At 41.7% G+C, this 24,446-nt stretch overlaps 1 protein-coding gene across 1 annotated transcript; it reads left to right on the forward strand.

The window, feature by feature from the left end:
* Positions 1-1,133: 1,133 nt before the first annotated feature.
* On the forward strand, positions 1,134-23,773 carry LOC146361024 (heparan-sulfate 6-O-sulfotransferase 3-B-like). The gene is made up of 2 exons (XM_084922079.1): positions 1,134-2,057; positions 22,260-23,773. The coding sequence occupies exons 1-2, from the start codon at positions 1,516-1,518 to the stop codon at positions 23,032-23,034; spliced, it is 1,317 nt and encodes a 438-aa protein (XP_084778205.1). The 5' UTR covers positions 1,134-1,515; the 3' UTR covers positions 23,035-23,773.
* Positions 23,774-24,446: the final 673 nt, after the last annotated feature.

Below are 24,446 nucleotides of genomic sequence, written 5' to 3' on the forward strand. Positions count from 1 at the left end.
CTCAGACACGTTGCCAATTATTGACTGCTGGAATCTGTCCATGGTGCTGAAATGACTGGCCTGAGGACTGTTGCCTGCATGGAACTCAGTTCATATTTTCAAAGTCACACTGCACACTGCAAAATAAAGGCCCACCTGTAACACGTGTCTTTATTGAGGCTCAACAGAGCAAATCTCAAGCCTTTCATGAACATAATAGAATTATTAAAAATACTAAAAACCAAACCATGTGGAATAAACATACAGCTACTATTTAATTTTGTCACCGTGTAATCTGGACGGACATTTGTCCGTTATAACAAATGGGAAAAATACAATTATTATCCTGCGTGCTTACATCATCAAGTCTCAATATAATTCCATTTTTAATTTAATTCTTGTGACTTTCCGCCAGCAGTTGTTTCCAGGGCACTCAAATAGCGCGTGTGTGTGTGTGTGTGTGTGTGTGTATATGTGTGTGTATGTGTGTGTGTGATTAGAGATGCGGTTGCGTCACCGACACGGCAGCCGGGACAGATGACTGGCGCAGATGTTGAAACAAGGCAGCGACAATAAAACAGGAAATTGTACTATTTGTACTTCAAGATAAAAGCATGAACTCCATGTGATTTCACTCATTGGCACTCCCTGTGTGATTTAAGTACATCAGTACCTATAACAGGCAAGGCGAACTGGGTTATTGAAGAATAGGGATGGATGATCTGGGCTGATCAACAGCTTATAACAGGCCCAAGGTCTAAAATGTGTTAGCTAGTCTGTCTGGACTGAGTAATGAGTAATTTGTAGTTTGAGTGTAGTTTTGATGGACTGTTGCTGGGACAGTGTGAATAACCCTCAAACCAAAATGATACAGTGAAAAGTTTTATTTATTGATTGATTTAGAAAAGCAATATTCAGAGTTCAAACAAGCTGAAAGAAACACCAACAACATTATACAGGAAATTATTAATAAAGAATATGCAAAATATATTGCCTTGATATTTCTTTTATTTTTTATCTGCATATAGTCAAGCAATGTAGTCTAATTGGACCTTACCTCAATTGTTTCATGTTAGTTTAATATGGTAAAGCAATGTATTTTGAAAGTCTTGAGCGGAAGTTTATCTCTTAATTGTCTGTCTCTTGCTCCTGGCTCTACTCTTGGCTAAGATACCGATCAGCAGTTGGCAGGACCGCGAGCGGGGATGCGTGGTTCCGCTCTGAGTGCTTGGGAGCTGTTACTGCACGAGAGTTATGCCAGCACTTTGACACATTTAAGCTGAAATATGTTTGAACCTCTGAGGAAGCAGCTGGACTCAAAGTGACAGCCTTAAGTTTGAGAAGTGGAGCTGTCCTGGTGCAGGACGAGGCCGGTCAAAGCTTCCCTGCAGGAAGAGTTCTCACCTGCCGTCGGGACTTAGACTCCGGGCGATCACCCTGAGCTCAAAGTGCAGGATGAGACGGGGGGAGGAAAAGGACCCCCTCGGACGTCACGCTACCGTTTGTGCCGACGGCGTGATTTAGGAGTTTTCCACCATGGAGGAGAAGTTCAATAGACTCATCTTCATCCCCATTGCGGCGGTGCTCTTCCTCATGATCGGCTATCAGTATGTGTGCCCGGCGGACAGCAACACCTGCTACTTCAGAAGTGACGAGAAAGGGCTCTTCCAGCGCTACTCTGCGGGGCTGGAGCTGGTTTACACGGAGCCGGAGGCGGACGAGGATCTCCCCTCCAAAATCACATCCAGATTCAACTTCACGGAACGTGACCTGGACCGGCGCGTCGACTTCAACATCCGCGGGGACGATGTGATGGTGTTCCTGCACATACAGAAGACCGGCGGGACCACGTTTGGGCGGCACCTGGTCAAAAACATCCAGCTGGAGCAGCCCTGCGACTGCTTGGCCGGCCAGAGGAAATGCACCTGTCACCGGCCCGGGAAAGCCGAATCGTGGCTCTTCTCGCGGTTCTCCACGGGCTGGAGCTGCGGGTTGCATGCAGACTGGACCGAGCTCAAGAGCTGCGTGCCTGTAGTGATGAACAAGAGGGACAAGAAGAACACCCCAAAGAGCAAAAGGTGAGGGGTGACCTGCTGGACAGGTGTGATCTCGTGTTTGTGAACGTGATTTGATTAACTTATTTTTTCATCAGTGGATCCGTTTGCTCAGCTGATATGGTCACGGTTATGGTTATTTCATTCATTCATTCATTCATTCATGTTTTAACTGATTCTTAAACAGACAAATTCACTCAACCAGCTACCTCTTACTTGTATGTCAACCCACTGTATGTGCTACACATAAGTAAGTGAGGCACACTATCACTCTTGAATCACTTATTCATTGTGTTAATAAGCCAAACAATGAAATAGAAATAAAGTCTGCTTATTCCTCTATTCAAGTTAGCCATAGAGAACAAAAGAATGAGTGCATGCATTAAAAAGCCAATCAGTCAACTGTATTCAATCATTCATTAAGTAGGTAAACAAAAGGGCAAATGGATAAGTGACTAATCAGGCTAAACTAATGAGTGAGTGACTCAACAAGCAAGTGTTAATAAGGTGGGCCTTTCAGTTTGTTCATGTTTTAAGCAATTTATCGTCAAAACCTGACGATCCTTTATGTATTCACCTTGCATATTTTTCCTACACATTTTTTGGCACATTTTTTGCTAAATACTGAACTGAGTGAACGTGTGAGCTACAGTCTTGAAATCTGTGCAACCCTCTCAAATGGAAATACATCATATTTAACCCTCTACCTAAATAATCAAGACAATGGGCTTCCTTGGAAATGGTGTGGCAGGCAGTTAGGTGCACCTCCCCAATAAAACAAATTCTGGCTTTTGAACTGAGTGCAGTGATTGCACGTAGACAATCGTCCTTTAGCTCCGGGGGCATTCATGAGATTTGAAAAGAATTTCAAATTCTGATTAGTCCACTAGACAGTTTTCCACTTTGCCTCAGTTCATCTTGAATTAGTTTTAGCCCGGGGAATTTTGCACGAGTCAGGGGTGAATTACATTGAGAGAAAATGCTTTTCAGATGTGTTCCAGAGCCCATGCAGTGATTTCCATTAGAGAAAGATTTCTGTTTGTAATACTCTTTCAATGTCCACAGTTATTTTCAAATCACTGTATTCTTTTGTGTGTTTTTAAATGTGTTTGTAATTTTATAGTTAATAGGCTAAGATATGCATTGGGACAAATAATTATTAGATTCCTTGTTGAATTTGTAAGTTTGCTCACTTACAAAGAAATACACTCTCTTCATGTTTATGGAGAGAGGCAGAAATGCAGAAAAAAAACACATAAAATTGATATCATTGCATATCATTCAATAAAATAAGTGTTTGATTCCAAAGCAAAACATGACTTAGCACTTGGTGAAGAAATCCTTGTTGCCAAGGACAGCGGTAAGATGTGTCTTGTAGTTGATCACCAGGTTAGCAGACATTTCAGGAAGTTTTTTATACAACTTCAAAAAGTCTTTTAGTTTTTTGGCTGCTGTTTGGCAGCTTGAAGCTTCAGCTCAGCTGAAGGAGGAAGGTTCTTGTCAAAGATTTTACTTGGCCATGCCCATTGGTCCATCAATCTGTTGAAGTCATTCTGCACCCTTAGCAGAAAAAGAATTCAATTCAAATTTTATTTATACAGGGCCATATTAAATCAACAGTTGCTTCAAGGTGCTGTAAAGTAGACCCTACAATTATACATACAAAGAAAAACCCAACAATCATATGACCCCCTATGAGTAAGTACTCTGGCGATAGTGGGAAGGAAAAACTCCCTTTTAACAGGAAGTGATAGTATATGGTATCACAATGAGATAGATGGTAAGGTGATATGTTAAATCACCAATCATCAATATGTTAAATCTAATCCAAACATGGCAGATCAATTTGATGCCAGAGAGCTCCGTTTTCTCTGGTGGGGAGGTTGGAATGGAAGAAATTGATTCTGTGGCAGGTGTGCTTAATACACATAACAAGCTGCGATCAGGAGTATTGATTAACCGATTGACTGTTTTTTTTGTTTTTGAACATGTAATGATCTGTAATTGATTGATACTAATGTAATGTGGCCTTGAGGGTCTTTAAAGGCACCTATAAATAAAAAGTATTATTTTTATTTTTATTTTTTGTAAGTTGCAAACTTAGAAATTCAGAAGGGGATCAAATAATTATTTTCTCCCACTGTAGATCTGCTTTGCTTATCTTGAAGTGCCAAATCAACATTGTAGGTCATGACACCAATTCTCCTTATTGGCATGTAATGCAGGGTATAGGGCTGATAAAGCTGCAGTGTCAACATGAGCACCGCTTTGCATGTCCACTCCAGCACACTTGCAAACAGCTGAGCAGACAAGCCGCTTCCTCATCCGCAGGTTTGTTTCAATTTGCTGTAATTACAGGAGCAGCACAGCTAAGCTTAAGGTAGTAAATCACTTAAGAAGGGCACAGTCCTCTGAGGTGTTCCGGCTGCGTGTTGAAGCCAATTTGCTCTGCAATTGGTTGAGAGAGCAAATCTCCATATGTTACTGTGAGTGTTAAAGGGGCTAGACGAGGACGAGGAGTGCCTTCAAGAATCCTCCAAATCCATTAACTGCTCTCAGTGGCAGCCATCAGACTTAATTTAAGGCTTTGGAATAGTTTTGAGGAGTCACCTCAGAGCCAAATCAGCGCTATGAGTGAATCAACAACACTTCAGTCAACACTTGTCAACTCAATATAATAGCTAGAGAAAAATCAGCACTCATTAGCGTTGACATTCAGCTGGCTGGCGAGGTGACTTCATGTTTAAAGATGGAAACAAATCTGGTTTATGCAGCCCTTTCTATTTAAAATAGTCATTTTATATTGTGTTGTGAGTAAAAGAAAACAGGAAGTGGTAGATGGGAGATCATGCTTCCACTCATGGAGATAATGACTGTAAAATGAACACTTGTGGGTGTCAATTATTCTGTGGCTCACATGCACCAGACAATCGCTGATATAGGACACCAAAGTACCTCGGGGGACGAGCTCACTGGTAATGTGACATTGATCCATGCAGAGAACCACTCATTCTGCCATTCCACAGCAAGGTCAGAGGTCACTGCTGCTCCTGAGTGGCTTTTAGAAATCTGGCATCTTAATAAGGATCGAATCAGCGTCTGCTGTCTAATGGCATTCAGTGTGCTGCTGCAATTTGCTGTGTGTATGTTCTAGAAGAAGGTATCAAATCGGAGCCAAATGCACCATGAGTCACAACTCAGCTTATACCCGTGAATGTGTTGGAAGAGCTGTGAGTCATAACTCACTTAACAGCCACAAATCTGTCACCTGAAGTTTTCATTTCCCGCAGCATAATGCTTGCTTGATTTTCTGTCCACCACCTTTAGGAAGAAATATTGAGGAACCATTACGCAGCGCAGAGTGCCGTGGAAGGAAAGGAACAATTAAGGGAAGGCTTTCTGTCGTTTTAGATTAAAGCTGCTGAATCGCAGAGTCATCTGTATTGCCACCAGGTTTCATGCAGCTTTATCAGAACTGAAAGGCTCTTGTCTTGTCACTTCAGGCGATGCAGATCATTCACGATGGACTGTGACGCACACAGCGAAGGCAGCAGGAGAAATAGAACTGAGTCCATGTGTGTGTTTGCGTTTTTATAGAGACGTGTTACGACTCATCTTAATACGATATGTAATGCTACTCTGATCCGTTCTGTAAGATCATCCTGCCTCGCTAGATTTATTTGTATTTCAGCCTTGATCCCTGTGTTCTAAAGAGAGGTTAAACAGTGTTAGAGCTGTTTTCCCAAATATCTATAATCCTCGCTGCTTTATACTATACCGAAGTTAGGGCATAATCATAAGTAGCAAAGCACTCAAAACGTTTTCCCTCGTCTGACTGCAAAAGAAAATCCAACTTAGTCAAAGCATGTTGATATTAAAGTCACAGATAGCGACGAGAGTGCAGACAGTCAGTGATCAAACATCCTGGGAATAGATGAAGCCCACTTTTATCTCAAGGCTACATTAAGCAGGATGTGATGTAGTTTGCAGACAGAGACAGACAAAAACACATAACATGGGTAAAAAGTTTATATTTTATCATTTTCTGCTACTTTATATGTTTCAGAGACCTTTATTAGCTTGATTTTTTTCATCAAGGTTAAGCTTGTGCTTTTGTACCTTTTTGGCTTGTGCACCTGCCGTGTATAGTTGGAGGGTCCGTGCATAAGTATCATTTATCTGGAGCTGATCTCATCACATCCCAGATGAGCGGGCATATCCTGCTTCCATTGTTTAACTCCTGCTATTGCAAATGTAGATTAACCCACATCAGCTTGTTCTTCAATACCGATGCCGCTTGAGTGGTCATAACTCTTTTCTTGAGTTGTTGTCACATTAAGTGAAGACATGTAATTCAAAGTCATAAAGCATCAGCTTGCTCTGTTATCAAAGTTTGTCAATGAAAGCTTTAAAAGGATGTTAGAAAAAGGCTTAAAAGGAAAAAGGAAGGGCCAATGTAGAAAATCCAGGAACTGCCATTCTTCTAACAGCTGCTTCAGGCTAGTCAATTCAATTCAATTCAATTCAATTTTATTTATATAGCGCCAAATCACAACAAAAGTCGCCTCAAGGCGCTTCATAGATACAGAGAAAACCCAACAATCATATGACCCCCTATGAGCAAGCACTTTGGCGACAGTGGGAAGGAAAAACTCCCTTTTAACAGGAAGAAACCTCCGGCAGAACCAGGCTCAGGGAGGGGCGGCCATCTGCTGCGACCGGTTGGGGTGAGAGAAGTCACCTTATTTGCGAGTCAGTCCCCACAGACTCGCAAATAAGGTTTTGTATCTAGTTTGTTGCCTCTTTCCTGTGTTGCGCCTTTAAATTTCATTGAATTAAATTTTCCAGCATTTAATGGCTTTAATTAAATTTAGACTTAAGCAAAGTCCTTGTAGAAGCAAGTCGTGCAAATTGGCAGCCATATGGAAATAGCTCTGGTTAAGCTTATAAGACTTGATGTTTACATCCCTAAGAATAATCAGTGTTGTAAAGGTGGGAGGGGTAAAAAATTCACCAGGGTCATCAGAAGGGCACTGTCCTTCATGGGTTTCTCCTTAATAAGCCTACGAAACTTCAAGAGAGCATTACATTAATACTTGGCATCCTGGGCGCGCCCTCCTCTGATTTTACCCCTCACGTTGGATATGTTGTGGCCTCGTTAAGAATTTTTTCCTCTTCTTCCAAAGGTACTGCTGCTTCTTCACTCAGCAGGGTGTAACAGTGACTTGATGGTACAGTAAGTTGAAAAGCCCATCTTTGAACCCCCATGTTCTCCAGGAGTCTGGTTGTTGACGTGGCCACACACAAATCTGCTGCATCCCACCTCTATAGGGAACACTTGAGTACACCAGCTGCGTTGTTCTGCCTCTGCTGCTGTGTCTGTATATTTTAGCCTTTTGCATTTATGTGCTGCCCACTGCAGTCTCCTTTAGCTCTGTGTGCAGGGACCGCTACAAGATTCACCACAAGATCTGTGAGTAGTTGTAGCGATCTCTGGTGGAAAAGAGTTTCTGCTCCGGATCTGCTCCTTTGTCTTTCAGTATCCAGTAGGGCAGCTTCCACTCTTGCAGATTGTTTTGATATAACACTTCTTGGTCTTACAAACAGAGTGAACTTTATAGAACTAGGCTTAGGAGAGGGCATTGTGGGTACTTGTCCTTCCTTCCAGGATGACCATCAGTTGACTTAGGACCTCATTTTGCCTCCAGGTGTGTCACCCTTGACAACGGCAATTATATTTCTATGGCACATTTCATTATATATAAACTCAATGTGCTTAACACATAAGATAAAAACTAAAGAACCTGTGTAGGTTTACAATGGCCTTAGACTGTGAGAATGGCAAAAATAAAACATGGAGAGAAAACACAGCTGTTAAGTGTAAGTCTGTGCGGGGAAAAAAGGTTTTTAGTCTGTTTTTGAATGTGTGCACAGATGTAATTGATCTCAGGTCAACAGGAAGCTTGTTCCAAAGTACAGGAAGACAGTAACTGAAAACACCTTCATCATGCTTGGATCTGATTCGAGGAAGATTTAAAAGATCTCCACCTGATGACTTGAGAGACACCGTGGTTTTTTAGCCAATTAATGTAGTGAACACTAGGCGGATCTTCTTCAGTTTGCTGGTTTAGGTTCTTGGATATGGAGAAAATAAGATAAGGCATGGATAAGCTAACTTGGATGAGGCAGCTTGGATGATGATGCTCATTTGACTTCCATCTCTCTCTATGTGAACCGATGGTGTTTCCCATTTTCCCATTTCGTCCATTGGGCATTATTCTGGTTAAAAATGTTTTTCTTAAAAATCACACAGAAAGCAGTTTCCTTATAGACTGCCATTATAAATAAGACATCAGTGAAGCTGCTGAGAGGACTCCTCCAGTTGCTACCAAGGTCGATTGTCTTTTTCAGTCCATCAACATTTCATAGACTGAAGGTTTGCATAATCTTTCCACCGCCTGTGAAATATTTCTATGATTTTGTCCCAGTGTAAACACAAGGGAGGCTCCAGCAGGTGAGTTCCTTTAATAATCATTGTTTTTAATCATTTTGATTATAGAACTGCTTTTGACTACGGTGGGAAAACTTTCATATTAATAAAAAACAAAATGGAATGTGGCAACTGTATGAATGTGACCCCTAAGGTAAAAACCAATGCATTTAAAACTTAACTACAGTTTTTTTTTATCAGGTCATGTCATGCAAAGCGACTGGTTACTAGGCAAGAATGTATATGTCCACTGAAGCTTCCCAGCTTTCTCTAGCTGACTGCATAATGAAACATATTTTGGTCTCAGGGGATTTTGAAATGAGGTGAAGTGTGTCTAAAAATTCCTTGCTGTACCCTGAATGTGGAGAATATTTCAGGGAATGTTCACAATCTACACCTTGGCTGTGTTGAAATCGGTCTCTTTTCATGGTCACACAATTCAGTGATGAAATATCTTCTCTACCTGGATTCTTCTTATTAATGTACTTTGGGAATATTTTGCACATTTGCTGTGTGTTGTTGGTCCTGCTGGTATGTTCTGGATACAGAAGCACCATCTGTCTGCTTTTGAGCAGCACTTCATAGTCACCTTGAAGTCACCTCTCTCCTACACACGCTGCCAGTGTGGAAACTAATAACACAAGCAAATACATAAACTACAGCAGGGTATTAGAGAAACTTGACCATACCTGCACTGTAATAGGTGGAAATGTTTCATATCTGTAATTATCATTTTATTCTCTTTATGCTGCTGTCATTGTAGGTTGTTGACATATTGAAAGATTTTTCAGTGAGTGAGTAAAAAAACAACTAAAATTAGAGACTGATCACTAATCAACTCCTCATTTTTAGGTGAGTTGGCATAAAACACAGGTTCAGTGTTCAGCTATAGGGATGCATCATGCAAACAGTTTTTCTTGCTTGTAAGACCAGCAGCAAGCTGGTGACAGTGAATTTGATAACACACAACACAAACACTCCTGTCACAAAAGTAGAATATAATGAGAACTGTGATTGCCATTTCCCGTTTTTTTTCCCCCATCCACCCCTGACTTAATCTAAGCAGCATACCCAGCTATCCTTATGTCTCGTAATTTCCCTCTTAACACGTAAAACTTACATGGCCACTTCAAGTAGTTTTTGATAGGCACACCACTGCCAAAGCCTCCTTCAGGGCTGTGCTCACAGCACGGGGCTATAGCATTCAGATCGCAGCGGGGTATGAAATTGCTGTAAGGCCACATGTCAGCCCTGCTTGAATTGCCGGGCAGTCTTGCTCGTCCTCGACTGCTGGCCTCACACTGAGCAGTCAGAGAGTGTAACCTTACTACTGACCTCATTATTTCAGATTTAAACAAAGAATGGCCAGAACACAGATGAGCCAGGGTTTTAATTAGGATTCCTTACACATATAATGTGGTCTTAGCTATTAATCTGGCAATGGCACCCTATTACTGATGGCCATAATGGCTTTAAAGGCTTTAAAATATGGAAAGACAAGAAACAGGAAGCTGACATGGTTTAGTAACCAAGAAGGAAAAAAGGTAAGAAAGTTTGATCAAAATTCTGAAATACTTTATTATTTATGGAAATAATAGTCTATTGGGAGAAAAACGTCTCTTGACATTAATCTTCCCTCACAGTGGCAATGAGTCAAAGAGCCTTATGTGGAGATTTCAGAGAGGGGTGTGTATTATTGAGGTATCCTTTCATTCTGAAGGGGGAGACCTTAAATGTCTGTGGGCATAATGCTGTCTTTTTACTGTCAACCTTGCCTTTGACTGTAATTCAGTGTCTATGCTTTCGTATGAGGTCATTTCAGGCTGCTGACAACAACACAGCTGTTAAAAATCGGTGTGACAAATGCAAAAATAAAAGAAAATGAGAACTCCAGGAGCCAGAAATCATAAAAACACTCAGTGGGTGTGGGATTCCTTTAAATGACAATTTGTAACTTTTTAAAGACAACAACGTTAATTACACCAGTTCATAGTCAGTAAAATCTACTTCTGCGTTTAATTTCATACATACAGTTTACATCTTCTGGTATGACAGTAGCTTATAGTGGCTAGTTTTTATGAGAAATATTCCTGTGCATGTTATCTGCTTAACTTATTACATTTACCATTTATTAACTTAGGGTTATTAATCTGAAGCCAAAAAAAAGCTAGCACTGGCTGGTGTGACAATGCTAGTTTGTGCTACTGTTATAGTACAATTTAAAACAATGGGGGAGATAACTGTTAGGAATGCAAAGTTGGCAGGCAGCATACCCGACAAGCGACTGAAGAGACAAACAATGAAAGTAAAGGATACTGTTGATTTAGTGTTTTTTAAACATTAGTGGGTAGTCTAGGCAAGCCAACCCTGGAAAGTTCAGGCCTGACAATTCTATGATTTAATTTTAGACAATAAACGTCTATGGCGTTATTTTTGTGCCACTATTCTGTCAGTTCAGCCATATATATTATGTTTAACCCAAATGACCACCCAGTCAGCTGGTGGGTAACAGGCATCTCCGAAAAAGTTAGAGCACTTTTGCAAATATGTGATGTCTTGATAAATTGAGCAGATATTTGAAGTTTACACAGCACCATTCTCGCATGAAAATATCTTAAAAGTTTATTTTGTGACCCAGAAAGAGTAATATTTCAAACTCTGTGTTCCTCCGCCACTGCCTCGTTTGAGTTTTGGACGAAATGGATTCTGGGATATTGCATTTCGTCATTTTGAGCTGATTGGAGACCAAAACAGCCAATCAGATTTTTTTGCATCCAAGTCTGTGACTGGCTGGTTTTGTGGCACAAATATAACAGTGTACAGAAAGAGTTGAGCGCGCACGGGCAGAAATGTTGAGAGCGCAAGCAACACATTGCGAGCGAGCACAAATGCAAAAACTGAGCGAGCGGGGCTGCTATTGTGTGTGTGTATGGATAATAGCAAACACTGAAATACATTTTTTGCACGCAGCAATGATTTTTGTTCACGCAAATTTAGCTTTTCTTCATTCAAAATAAATTTCTCCTCAAAATGCAACACTTGCACCTGGAATTTTTTTTTTACGTGCGCTCAAATTCTTTTTACGTGCGCTCAGAATAGTGGCACAAAAATAACGCCATAGACATCTGATGTATGTTTCTGATATTCGTGTAAAGGTTGATGCCCCTAAGACTATTATGTCTACTATCTTTTTTGTTGTCTTTTTTTTTTGTAATTCTGTGTGACTAATTTTAAAAAATTAAGAGATTTTAAGTTAGCCACTTACGAGATAAGTGGCATTATCTCATACGAAACTATAATCTGCCTAAATGTTACACTGTATCCTTGAAAGAACAGAAAGATACCAGTCTGAAATGTAGAGTGTAGATTTTTGCACACCTCTGTATAGGAGACATTTCACAACTTCTAATTTGTCACTTACTGTGGGTGGAAAAGTAGATGTACAGTACCTGACACCAGAGTTTTATTTTTAGGAAAGGGTAAACGTACAGGCCTTTTGGGAGATCCTATGCGGCAGCCTGATATTGTGATGTAGGCTGACAAGGGATAAAATCTCCACAGGTTTAGCATTGAGGGTTTTTTTTTCCTTTGCAAATTCTTCCTATCCTTATACAGCTCTGACTAGCCTTTGGTGGCGGCAGACGAGGTATATGACACCAAGTGTTTGATGATGAGGTGTAGACGCTTGATGCGCTCAATCCGAGGTATGTGTTAGCGTATGTCTTTTCACACTCATGACACAACATATCCTCACCAGATTCTTAGTGACGTCTGTCTGCATTCAAAATATCACATTTTGAATGACTTGTCAGAGGGTGATTTATCCCCTAGCTAGGATGTTATGCCAGTATCATTGTAAAGGTGACCTCAATCACATGCTTTATGATTCAGGTCACATTTACAATATATATATTTTTTTTATTATTTTCTTTTCTTTTTTCTTTTTACCAAACTGTTGACCTATTGATATTTACTCTGATTACTTATTATGCTTTATTATTTATACTTTATGTATGATTTATTTTTATTTATTGTTTTAAGTCTTTAACAGATCACTGATGCATTTGACATCTGATGAAAATCATGTATAACTGCCTTGAAAAACTGCAACCTTATGGCCCCAGTATACATGTAACATTGATTGCTTTGCTTGAGGAAAGTTACTACAGCTATGTAGCATTTACACCAGTGCTTAGGGTGTGGGTAACTGCAGCAGTATTCTCCTGAATGACAGGTGTCACTTCTCAGACAGCACCTTATCTCAGAGAAGTAATTCTTGCTTCTCCATTTTCAACTGGAAAATTTTTTTTGACATAAGTGCCAATCTTCCCTCCCTGAGCCTGGTTCTGCCAGAGCTTTCTTCCTGTAAAAAGGGAGTTTTTCCTTCCCACTGTCACCAACTGCTTGTTTAGTAGTCTGGTTGTTGATTGATATCTAACCATAATAAGAGAGACACAGAGAGTTACACAAACAAGTATCTTTTATATAGACATTACTTTTGTGTGTAAATGTCTGGTTTAAATCCTTCTCCTAAAAAGTGCTGTAAAGAAATAGTGTTATAGTCGAAGGAAAAAAAGTAAAATTGCCCGAATTCTGAAAAAAATCAAAGCTTTCACTGCACTCTTTAAGGCAGTGAGCAGTGTCCTGTATTTTAGTGAGAAATAAGAGATATTTCAGAGGATCTTGGTAATCTTCATACTCCTTCGGGGGATTAGGGGCAGTCGAAGACAGACTTTATTGTGGGGGAGGGGGGTGGGGATGGGTGGGGACTGGCTGTGTTTTGGTGTGTGTTTAGATTTTGTTCAAACAAGGGAAAAAAAAAATCAAAAGCAGGAAGTTTTTGTTAAAAAGGATTAAAATCGGTTAGATCTTTTGGTATAAGACAGACGAGCCAACATGAAACTGCTAAATTGTTTAGGGACTACACTTCAGATTTAGTCCTTATTACTTCATTTTAGTATCCTTTTCAAGTGCAGTCTTCCTTTTATCCCTACTCTATGTACATGGACCGAGAGGAAAAGCTGACACCTGACAAAGCTGCAAAGATTAAGATGTCAAAGTAAGGTTGAGGCTAAGACACTGTAATGACTAAATCTGCACATGCCAGGTAAGTGTGCTGATGTCCCCGGTGCTATTCTTGACATGGTTGTGTCTAAAAAAGGAAAAAAAAAAAGAACCTTATGGAGAATTACATCTGAAAGGCAGACATTTTTATTTTTTTCATAAATGGAGATTTCTGTTGCAAATATAAATTTATATTGAACTGTTGATTACTCAATTCAAATATAAGTGGCCTTCAGCTCTTCAGGTAGTCTATCACCCAGTTTTTAGCAAAACCACACCTTCACACCCGGCTTGCCTGGACACCGCGTCTTTCTCCGTCCCCTTGTCTCCACACCACCATCCCTGAGGCTTTTTTTCATTGCTGAAAATAGCTTTTGATATCTCTGACCAATGAAGATCACGGTGCAGCCCTTGCCCATCTCTTCTCTCCTCAAGCTCTCCCTCTAAATCTATGTTCTGTATCAGTTATCAAGCAGTGGTACCTGCAGATACTCTCCACAACTGGGTAATGTTTCGGAGGGGAGAGTGCACTTCTGAGAGACCATTTACTACTCAAAGAGAAAGTACTGTGTTGTAGTTTCTGTGTGTGCTGTGCTTGGTGGACGGTGAACCCGCTGTGCTGCAGATGGGGACAGGGATCATTTTGCTTGTAATTGGGACACAAAGATTAAATTAGTACAGAAGAGTGAAAATGGATCCCGCTTGACCTCTTGGTCCAGAGCCTGATGAGATGAGATTTCTGTGGTCTCAGTTCATCTGAGCAGCTTCACTCGATCATCCTGATAACGTGCCCTTTACCTCTGCCCTCTGACATTCCTCTTCTAGTTGTCTAACTTGTTCCTAGATTTGCAGATATCCACTGTCTGTAGTGGGTTTTTTTTTCCAAACTCTTCTAACTTTTTCCTTTTGCTCTTCTGTAGCCTTCCATGCACCAAGAGGCAATTTGAGAAAGAATGATAGCTAAATGCAGCGTTAGCTGCTGTAGACATTTATATACAGGCTTATTCTGGCCTCATAAAAAAAATCTAAGGATTTTTTTCCATGGGTGGGACTGGGGAATTTATTTATACAGTTTAACACTCAGATTATCTTCTTCATTGGGGTTGTTTAGGTTTGTTTTGATAAGATTTTCATTATTTGATGAATTAATGAAAGAAAAATATTTTCCACAACCTCTATTTGATGTTATTCTGACTGAACTACAAATACAAATTTACATTAATATATTTGTATTAATAAATCCTAAACTTGGATAGACAGCTGGGTGATCTTCTATGTAGCTGGATTGTGCTATCATACCAGTCTGTGATAGCTAGTAACTGATACCATACGTCAGGGACAGGGTGGTGGATGGAAATAATGTGCACTGATTCATACAGCTGCTATGTCATCCACATAGAAAAAGTAAATGCACAAAGAGGAGTTTATTTCCAACTTGTAGCATGAAAAGAAAGGAAGTAGATAATGCAATAATGAACTTACTTACTTAAATTACTTACTGACTAGTAACCACAAGTTACTATAAACACTAATAACTAGTTGTTTCTTCTCTATTCACTCAAATTGTTGGCAAATCAGTCAATTTTAGCATTTAAAAATGACTTCTGGAAAGATGAAACTGAAATGTGGAGACAGCAAGCGCGTGTGACTAAGGATGGCGGTGGCTGAGGCAATTTGTAATTCCATGTTAGAGCCCTTGGGGGCAAAGAAACACCTTTAAAATTGATCTGCTCCAACTGCGTAAGTTATCAACCCCCGGGCTTCAGGAGCTAAATTGTCCTGCCCTGTGCTTGTTTTAAGAGTCACTTCTTCTCCCATCTTGGCTGATAGAAATACCTCAGAAAGCGATACTTCATTCACAGCGTGTATTGGAACAGTACAAAGCTGAGCCATGGCAAATACGAGGGTCTCAAATACAACATAATCCATTTTCAGGTTTTAAAAGAGAAAATAAACAACATTGCTGTGGATCCACACAGCTTCTCTATTGGCTGGTTTTTCTGTGGCATAAAAAGCTTCCATCAAGGCTTTTATCATGAGTCTGATGGCGTCCTTGATGGTAGTGAGTGAATTAACAAGGCACATATCGATCTTTTGCTGTGAGTTTCCTCTGTAGCTTTTTGATGATGATTTACAGAGTAAGAGAGAGACAATCAGGAAGAGAGATGGAAAGAGGGCGATCAATAGTGTTTGCAGGTTTGCTGTGTGGGGTAAGGTGACAGGCAGCAACGAGGACATTGACAAGGTGTCAGATTGATCGCCAGCAAAATACGACAAGCCGATTTAATTTTGCCTTCAGGACCAACATGCATGATCTCACACCCACTGTTGTGTGTTGGCAATGACTGAGCTATTATTTGACCGTAGCTTCAGGTAGCTTTGTTCAAACTTCTCTGAGGTTTGAATGAGCATCAGGCTTTGGCTCGATCGATCGAGAACCTGAAAACATTGAAAATGTTCAGGCCTGAAAGATTTGACACATGTGGAATTAACTAGGACTGAAGGCAGACAATATCTGATATAAATGGATGATAAAGAAGAGATCATGCTGGATAGAACTAACATGCAAAAGCAATGAGCATCACAGGAAAAGTTTGGAAAGCTAGAGTTTCTCAGCTCTGTATTGCAGATTATAGAATGTCAATTGCTTGGAAAAAATAATCATTGGCAAGACTATGTCAAGTTTAGCTAATGTTAATGTTAAGTAATTGGTGCACCTAATGCTAAATGTTAGGGGGTATCTACAAACATAGAGCCTGTAATCTCAGGCATCAATCAAATAGCCACTAGAACAGTCATTGAAGCTTTATTAAAAACCATAAAAAAGGGTTTATAGTTCAATTCAATACAGTTTTATTTATACAGCGCCAAATCACAACAACAGTTGCCTCAAGGTGCTTTATATTGTAAGGTAGACCCACAATAATACATGCAGAGAAAACCCAACAATCATACGACCCCCTATGAGCAAGCACTTTGGCAAAAGTGGGGAGGAGGAAGCAATACAGCAGTACAGGGTGGGCCATTTATATGGATACACCGTAATAACATGGGAATGGTTGGTAATATTAAAGTCCTGTTCGTGGCACATTCATATTAGTGAGGGGGCAAACTCCTCAAGATGGGTGGGGACCATGGTGGCCATTTAGAAGTCGGCCATCTTGGATACAACTTTTGTTTTTTCAATAGGAAGAGGGCCATGTGACACATCAAACTTATTGGTAATGTCACAAGAAAAACAATGGTGTGCTTGGTTTCAACGTAACTTTATTCTTTCATGAGTTATTTACAAGTTTCTGATCACTTATAAAATGTGTTCAATGTGCTGCCCATTGTGTTGGATTGTCAATGCAACCCTCTTCTCCCACTCTTCACACACTGATAGCAACACCGCAGGAGAAATGCCAGCACAGGCATCCAGTATCCGTAGTTTCAGGTGATGCACATCTCGTATTTTCACACCATAGACTATTGCCTTCAGATGACCCCAAAGATAAAAGTCTAAGGGGGTCAGATCGGGAGACCTTGGGGGCCATTCAACTGGCCCACGACGACCAATCCACTTTCCAGGCAACTGTTCATCTAGGAATGCTCGGACCTGGCACCCATAAGGTGGTGGTGCACCATCTTGCTGGAAAAACTCAGGGAACGTGCCAGCTTCAGTGAATAAAGTGGGAAACACATCATCATGTAGCAATTTCAAATATCCAGTGGCCTTGAGTTTTCCATTGATGAAGAATGGACCCACTATCGTTGTACCCCATATACCACACCAAACCATCACTTTTGTTGGTCCAACAGTCTTGGAGGGATCCATCCAATGTGGGTAAGTGTCAGACCAATAGCGGTGGTTTTGTTTGTTAACTTCACCATTCACATCAAAGTTTGCCTCATCTCTGAACAAAATCTTCTGCGTGAACTGAGGGTCCTGTTCCAATTTTTGTTTTGCCCATCCTACAAATTCTGTGCGCCGATCTGGGTCATCCTCGTTGAGATGCTGCAGTAGCTGGAGTTTGTAAGGGTGCCATTTGTGAGTAGCTAATATCCACCGAAGGGATGTTCGACTAATGCCACTCTCCAGTGACATGCGGCGAGTGCTACGCTGTGGGCGCTTGCTGAATGAAGCTAGGACAGCCACTGATGTTTCTTCATTAGTGACAGTTTTCTTGCGTCCACATTTTGGCAAATCCAACACTGAACCAGTTTCACGAAACTTAGCAAGCAGTTTGCTAACTGTAGCATGGGAGATGGGTGGTCTCGTAGGGTGTCTTGCATTGAAATCTGCTGCAATGACCCGGTTACTGCGTTCACCAGATATCAACACAATTTCGATCCGCTCCTCACGTGTTAACCTCTTCGACATGTCAATGGCTGTGAACAAAGAGAAACTTATAAATAACTCATGAAAGAATAAAGTTATGTTGAAACCAAGCACACCATTGTTTTTCTTGTGACATTACCAATAAGTTTGATGTGTCACATGGCCCTCTTCCTATTGAAAAAACAAAAGTTGTATCCAAGATGGCCGACTTCTAAATGGCCACCATGGTCCCCACCCATCTTGAGGAGTTTGCCCCCTCACATATACTAATGTGCCACGAACAGGACTTTAATATCACCAACCATTCCCATGTTATTACGGTGTATCCATATAAATGGCCCACCCTGTATATGGTATCACAATGGTAAAATGACCAAATTAATACCATCCTTAAATGACTGTGTGAATTGCTAGTCTTGGTAGCCAGGGATCGGCCCACCAGGAGCTCACAATGCACCCGACCCCTATGGTGCCTCCTGCAGGTGGGGGGCCCATGTCCCTTTTTCGGGCTGTGCCTGGCCGGGCCCCAGTAACCCTATCCCTGGCAGGATGAATTGTTCCCTTGATGGTCTTCTGATAGGGGTCTTCTGAATCGCTCTCTGTCTGGTCCCTCACCCACAACCAATTTACCATGAGAGACCCTACCAGGGGGCAAAAGCCCCCAGACAATATAGCCCCTGGGATTCCTGGGAGACACAAACCCCTCAGGTAGTGATTTGCGGAGGGGCTACTCCGTAGTTCATTTCACATTTTCTTTTATGTGAAAAGAAAATGATCCCTTCACTCCGCAGGCCTCCGAACCTCTGCTATTGTTTTCGCCCTTTTTAGCTAATTATGCTGGTCCTCTGTCCTGTTCGCTCTCTGCCCTGTCACAACTAGTGGACAGAAAACGTTAGCTCATGAATGCAGGGAAACATTTATTCTAACAAATGAGTTAATATTCCCAAGTAGCCAAAACAAATTTACTTTACTTCAGCTTTCAACAAATGCTCTTTAACAAGACCTTCCGTTTTAGAGTGAAATGTTTCTACTGAAAGCACTTTAGCCACTTCAGATTCAAAAGAACACTTCCTATGGTTGAGGTCATGGTTATTTTCTGCTTTCATAAATGCCATAAAATGCTCGATCAAAGTGAGAGTTTATGTTTGCTGCATGAGAAGACTCCAACTACACACCCAGTGAGGAATCATTCTTGACCTTCTTTGCATGACCCCCGCCTCTGTCCCTGACACGAGTAAGCAGAGAGCTTTGACATTTACTGCTCTTTGTCAATAGGTCATGATGAAAGCACAAACACACAAAGGCTGCTTTGCATGGACATTTATTGATCTGTCTTGTGGTTAGCTGTACAGATAGATGATAGGCGCAGGAGGAGGAAAAGGCTGAGCTGTTTTCCAGGAAGTACAACAAAGGCTGTTTTTGTGAGGCGCTCTTGTGTGCCCATCCATCTACTGCTGTCTGTTCAACTCGGTAAAGACGGCAGAGTAATTCACTTAGCTTGCACTGTGCATGGCTATTATCTCTGGAGGGTGTGTCTGTCTGCGGGTGTTCTGCTGTGATATCATTACACCACTCACTTAAGTATATATCACAACTGATTGATATTGCTGTCTGGCAATAATTGCTAAATTGCTGACCTTTTAGGGCTGTTTGGCTGTGCAGTCTTTACTCTGTAGCACAAATGCTCTCTCAATTAATCACATTTTATTCAGTTTAGCATTGAAGTTTAAGCTATTACAGCTGTACAGATGCTCTTTTTACATCCGGTATACATTAGATCCAACAGTCCAGCGTTCTGCTAATACCACGTCCTGGGACTCATGTGGATGTTACATTGGCAAGAGATTCAGACGTCAGATTATTCCAATCAAAAGAATTCACTACCACCTTTCTGGCGAGATAAACTACAAGATGTCTCCATCTTGTAGTTGGAGACTGGTTCTGCCGGAGGTTTCTTCCTGTTAAAAGGGAGTTTTTCCTTCCCACTGTTACCAAAGTGCTCGCTCATAAGGGGTCATATGATTGTTGGGTTTTTCTCTGTATGTATTACTGTAGGGTCTACCTTACAATATAAAGCACCTTGAGGCAACTGTTGTTGTGATTTGGCGCTGTATAAATAAAATTGAATTGAATTGAATCCAGAGGCCCTTTGTTCATACCTCGACGATTCAAAACTGTTTTCACAGCATTCGAGGAACCTAAACGATATTTGGCATCTGGTTTTAATGTTGTGTTGCATCACCCAAAGAAGTATTTAATGCTACAGTCAAACACTTCTGCAAGTGTTTGAGTGGCTGTAGCTCAGGTGGCAGAGCAGGTCAGCCACTAATCAGAAGGTCGGTGGTTCGATCCCAGGCTGCCTCCTGGCTGCATGCCAAATATCCTTGGGCAAGATACTAACCCCATGTTTGCCTACTGGTGGTGGTCAGAGGGCCCGGTGGCGCCTGTGTCCGGCAGCCTCGCCTCTGTCAGTGCGCCCCAGGGCAGCTGTGGCTACAATGTAGCTTGCTATCGCCAGTGTGTGAATGGGTGAATGACTGAATGTAGTGTAAAGTGCTTTGGGGTCCTATGGACTAGAAAAGCGCTATACAAATGCAGGCCATTTTTTATTAGCACCAGCATACTAAACCCACCTTCAGCTAATCACGCAGTCGCACACATGAACACTCATATACTACACTATAAAAAGAAACACACAAACCATAAGGGATTATTACACCTGCAGGGTAACAGTTGGTTCAAGAAAGGTACATCAACAAGTCATAAGACCAGTAGATGAGGAAATTTCTTTTTGCGTTATGTGCTGAAACCATTCCTGCAAATAGGTTTAAAAGAGAATTTTCCAGTGCAGCATTGCTGGTAAGTGTCCTTGGAGCTGAAACCTCCCAGAAAGTTAAATTCAGCTGTGCGGAATGAAAGAAAGAAAATGTTCCGCTTTTCATTTTATTTAGGCCTTATGTCAGGCTTCTGCATGACATGGTAAGGTCATGGTGATCTGTGCACACAAGACGAACGTTTTCAATTTCTCCTTTATCTATGCTGTTTTCGTTTAGAAGAAGGAATAAAAAAACTTTTTGAAAATGGCTGAATTTCTCCTGCCGATGACTCCCTCAGTCACCTTGTTGTTATGCTGGTCATCACTGAAATCAATAGATAAGAGCAGAAAGCTGTGTTTGTTCGCTGAAAGGCTTCCGTGCAGCTAGGTTAGAGCAATTTTTGAAACGCTGTTAGAGGCAGATCAGAGACAGGAAAGGTGCTGGAGATGAAAAAACTCATTACTAGAGGCAGGAAGGAGCAAATTGGTGTGACAAAAACAAAAATAATTCCACATTTGCAGGATATTAAATGCTATGCGTGCTTGGTTTGTGTTTCTTTCAATGTCATTATTCTCTAACACCCTCAGACATACTCAGTGATGTTTTTCATTTAAACCCTAATCAGACTTTCAGTGCACTCCATATACTTCCAACGCTGTGTTATCTTTTTTCCGCTCATATTTCTTTTTTAACTGTGGCAGGATATGAGAAATTTGATGTATAGTTTCATCTTCCTTCTCTGTGTTGAAAATGTGACTCACTGACACGTTTCTTCAACCTTAGTATCTTTCTCTGAGTACTGCCTGTACTCAATACCACGTGCTGTTGTAACTCAGTTGAAGTTTGAGGTTTTAAAAGAGAATGATAAAAAAATATATCTATGTAGTGGTTGAAAAAACATCATAAACTGTGAGCGGATCAGCTGAAATATGAATTTTTGCCTTTGTAAGTGAAATTATGTCAGTATGCAAATATTGAGTTACAGGCAGCAGGTGTTTAGTTTAGCATGGCATTAAAACAACAAACAAAAAGCCTGATTTGTGGTATTAGGGGAAGTCATGTTTATGATTTATGAATTTTTTGCTGGTAAGCCTTCATTATTATTTTTCAGCTATGCTAATGTAAATATTGGCTTACTTTTACTCTTCTTTTTTTGTGCCAGTTAGGCTACGCCCACACATACACGGTCATTTTTGCCTGTAGTTTGCGTGAAAGACACCAACTCGTTTGCTAACACTTGTTGATGCCGACTGGAAATGGAGACCTTTGAGACCTTCAAAGTAAAAGCTGGACCTTTTTAAACATGTTTGCTCCACGTTCACTTAGTGAACTTTATGTTTATACAGAAATGAGTGTGGGTTCAGATTTTTTATCTACCTCTTGGAAAAAAGGAGCCTGGTTCTGAATGCTGTTGGGTACCTCCTCCTGTCATATGTCCAATATTGTTGGGTTTTTACCTTGGAATTAATTTTTAAGCTAGTGCGATGTGTATGCCAAGCACCTCGTCTAACGTGTCTCTTAATCTGTCTCTGCAGGAATTTCTACTACATCACTATGCTACGTGACCCTGTGTCACGCTACCTCAGTGAGTGGAAGCACGTGCAGCGTGGGGCTACCTGGAAAACTGCCCTCCACATGTGTGATGGCCGCCCTCCCACTCAGGATGAGCTTCCTGCCTGTTACAGCGGTGAAGACTGGACAGGGGTGCCCCTTCCTGACTTCATGAACTGCCCTTCGAACCTTGCTAACAACCGGCAAGTCCGCATGCTGGCAGACCTGAGCCTGGTGGGATGCTACAACATGTCATCCATGAGCGAGCTGGAGAGAGGCCGCGTGCTACTCGCAAGCGCCAAGTCCAACCTACGCAACATGGCCTTCTTTGGCCTGACGGAGTTTCAGCGCAAGACGCAGTATCTGTTTGAACGGACGTTTGGCCTGCGTTTCATCCGGCCCTTCACGCAGATCAACAGCACGCGAGCTGCTAGCGTGGGAATCAGCGAGAAGGTGCGGTGGCGCATCGAAGGGCTCAACGCCCTCGACATGGAGCTTTACGAGTATGCCAAGGAGCTGTTCCTGCGGCGATACCAGTATAACCGCCAGAGGCAACACCAGGAGGAGCGGCTCAGGAGACGGCAGGAGAGGCAGCAGAGACAGCGGCTGCACAGGACCTATTTGGCTGAACTCTGGAGACTGGGAATAGGAGGAGGAGGAGCAGAGGAGGTGGAAGAGGAAGAGGTGGAGGTGAAGGTGAAGGTGCTAGAGGAGGTAGCCACCACAGAGGACTATGGCAGCCAGGTTGTGCGGTGGTGAGGAGAACACGGGAACTGCAAACACTTCATCGGTGACTGACGGCTGGTTGATTCATTGTGCTTTACTCCCCTCCCTCTGTCTTCCTCCATCTCGCCTCTGCTGTGAATCTGCCAAAACCTCCTGCCCTCCCAGCCTCATAGCGCTTTGTCAGACTGCCGAATGGTGTCTTAATATTTATGATGGATGTATTTCTCATGGCGACATTTTGTATTTACATTTTTTTCTTATGGCTATTTTTGGCACTGCAGTTGTGAAATTGATTGATTTATTTATTAGCAAGTGCTCTGAGTGTTCTCAAAGCAGCAAAAATGTTTCTTAAACCATCGTTAGAAGACCTAAGTGAAAAACAAGTGTTCATTAAGGAGGCCCATTTTAGTAAATTTCAAACTGGTGACTGCCTTGTGGTGAAGGATCCTCAGTGTCATGTGTGTGATCTTGCGCTGTGTTGAACAGTGAAATCTTGTAGTTAATCTGTGGTGTTTGGCTTCGTAGGAATATCAAAGCACAAACCTGGCAATAGTCTGCAGTGTGTTTTCTTCTTTCCGACTGATTAAGCTGCAATATAAGAGAAACAGTCGAAGCAATTTCTCGCAGGAAATGTGTTCAATAAAAATATGCAGCAGCCAGTGATGTTAATTTGTACCTGATGGACTCTCTGTTATGCATGTGTACATGCAAGTGTTCTTGCCTTGCTCCTTTTTTTCACAGCATGTTCTCACCATAAAAATCTGAAATCTTCCCTCGGTGTGCCGCCTTCTTCCACCACCATGCACGCACAGATACAGTGACGCACACTGATGAAGCTTTTTCTCAAGGAGAGGAGGAGAGCTGTTGGCCTGACAGACAGGCTGTCAGAGCCAATTTCAGAACTCTTACATCACAGAGACAGAACATTGGTATTTCCACCATTAGGCCATTGATTATGGGGCTCTTTGCTTCCAGATTGATCATTTAAAGTTCAATTGACCATGACTCCGGCTTAGCACAAAGTAACAAAAACCCAGCAGCTTGCTGAACACATTTTCCTCCCTAATTTGACAAACATGTTGCTCTGCTGAAGTTCCATTTACACTGCAGTAGCCCACATAGCAAAATTGGTATGGCCCGGATCTGGCCCACACAATTTGCTTACACATGGCCACATACCGCAAAGAATGACGGCCCTTTGGTGGCCCAGATCTGGCTTTGCCAGATGTGGCCCACACATAGGCCAGCACAAGGCCATTTGCAGACACACTGGTGGTCCTGTGCTGGCCCATGTGTGGATTACCTCTGGCAAAGCCAGATCTGGGCCACCAAAGGGCCGTCATTCTTTGCAGTATGTGGGCAATATGTAAGTTGTGTGCAGCCACGGGTCAGTTGCAGACACACTGCTGACCTTGTGCTGGCCCAGAACAGTTTCAGCTCTGGCC

This window comes from Perissodus microlepis, chromosome 23, assembly GCF_051167445.1.
Source record: "Perissodus microlepis isolate ML-2025 ecotype Zambia chromosome 23, ASM5116744v1, whole genome shotgun sequence".
In the NCBI taxonomy this organism is placed as follows: domain Eukaryota; kingdom Metazoa; phylum Chordata; class Actinopteri; order Cichliformes; family Cichlidae; genus Perissodus; species Perissodus microlepis.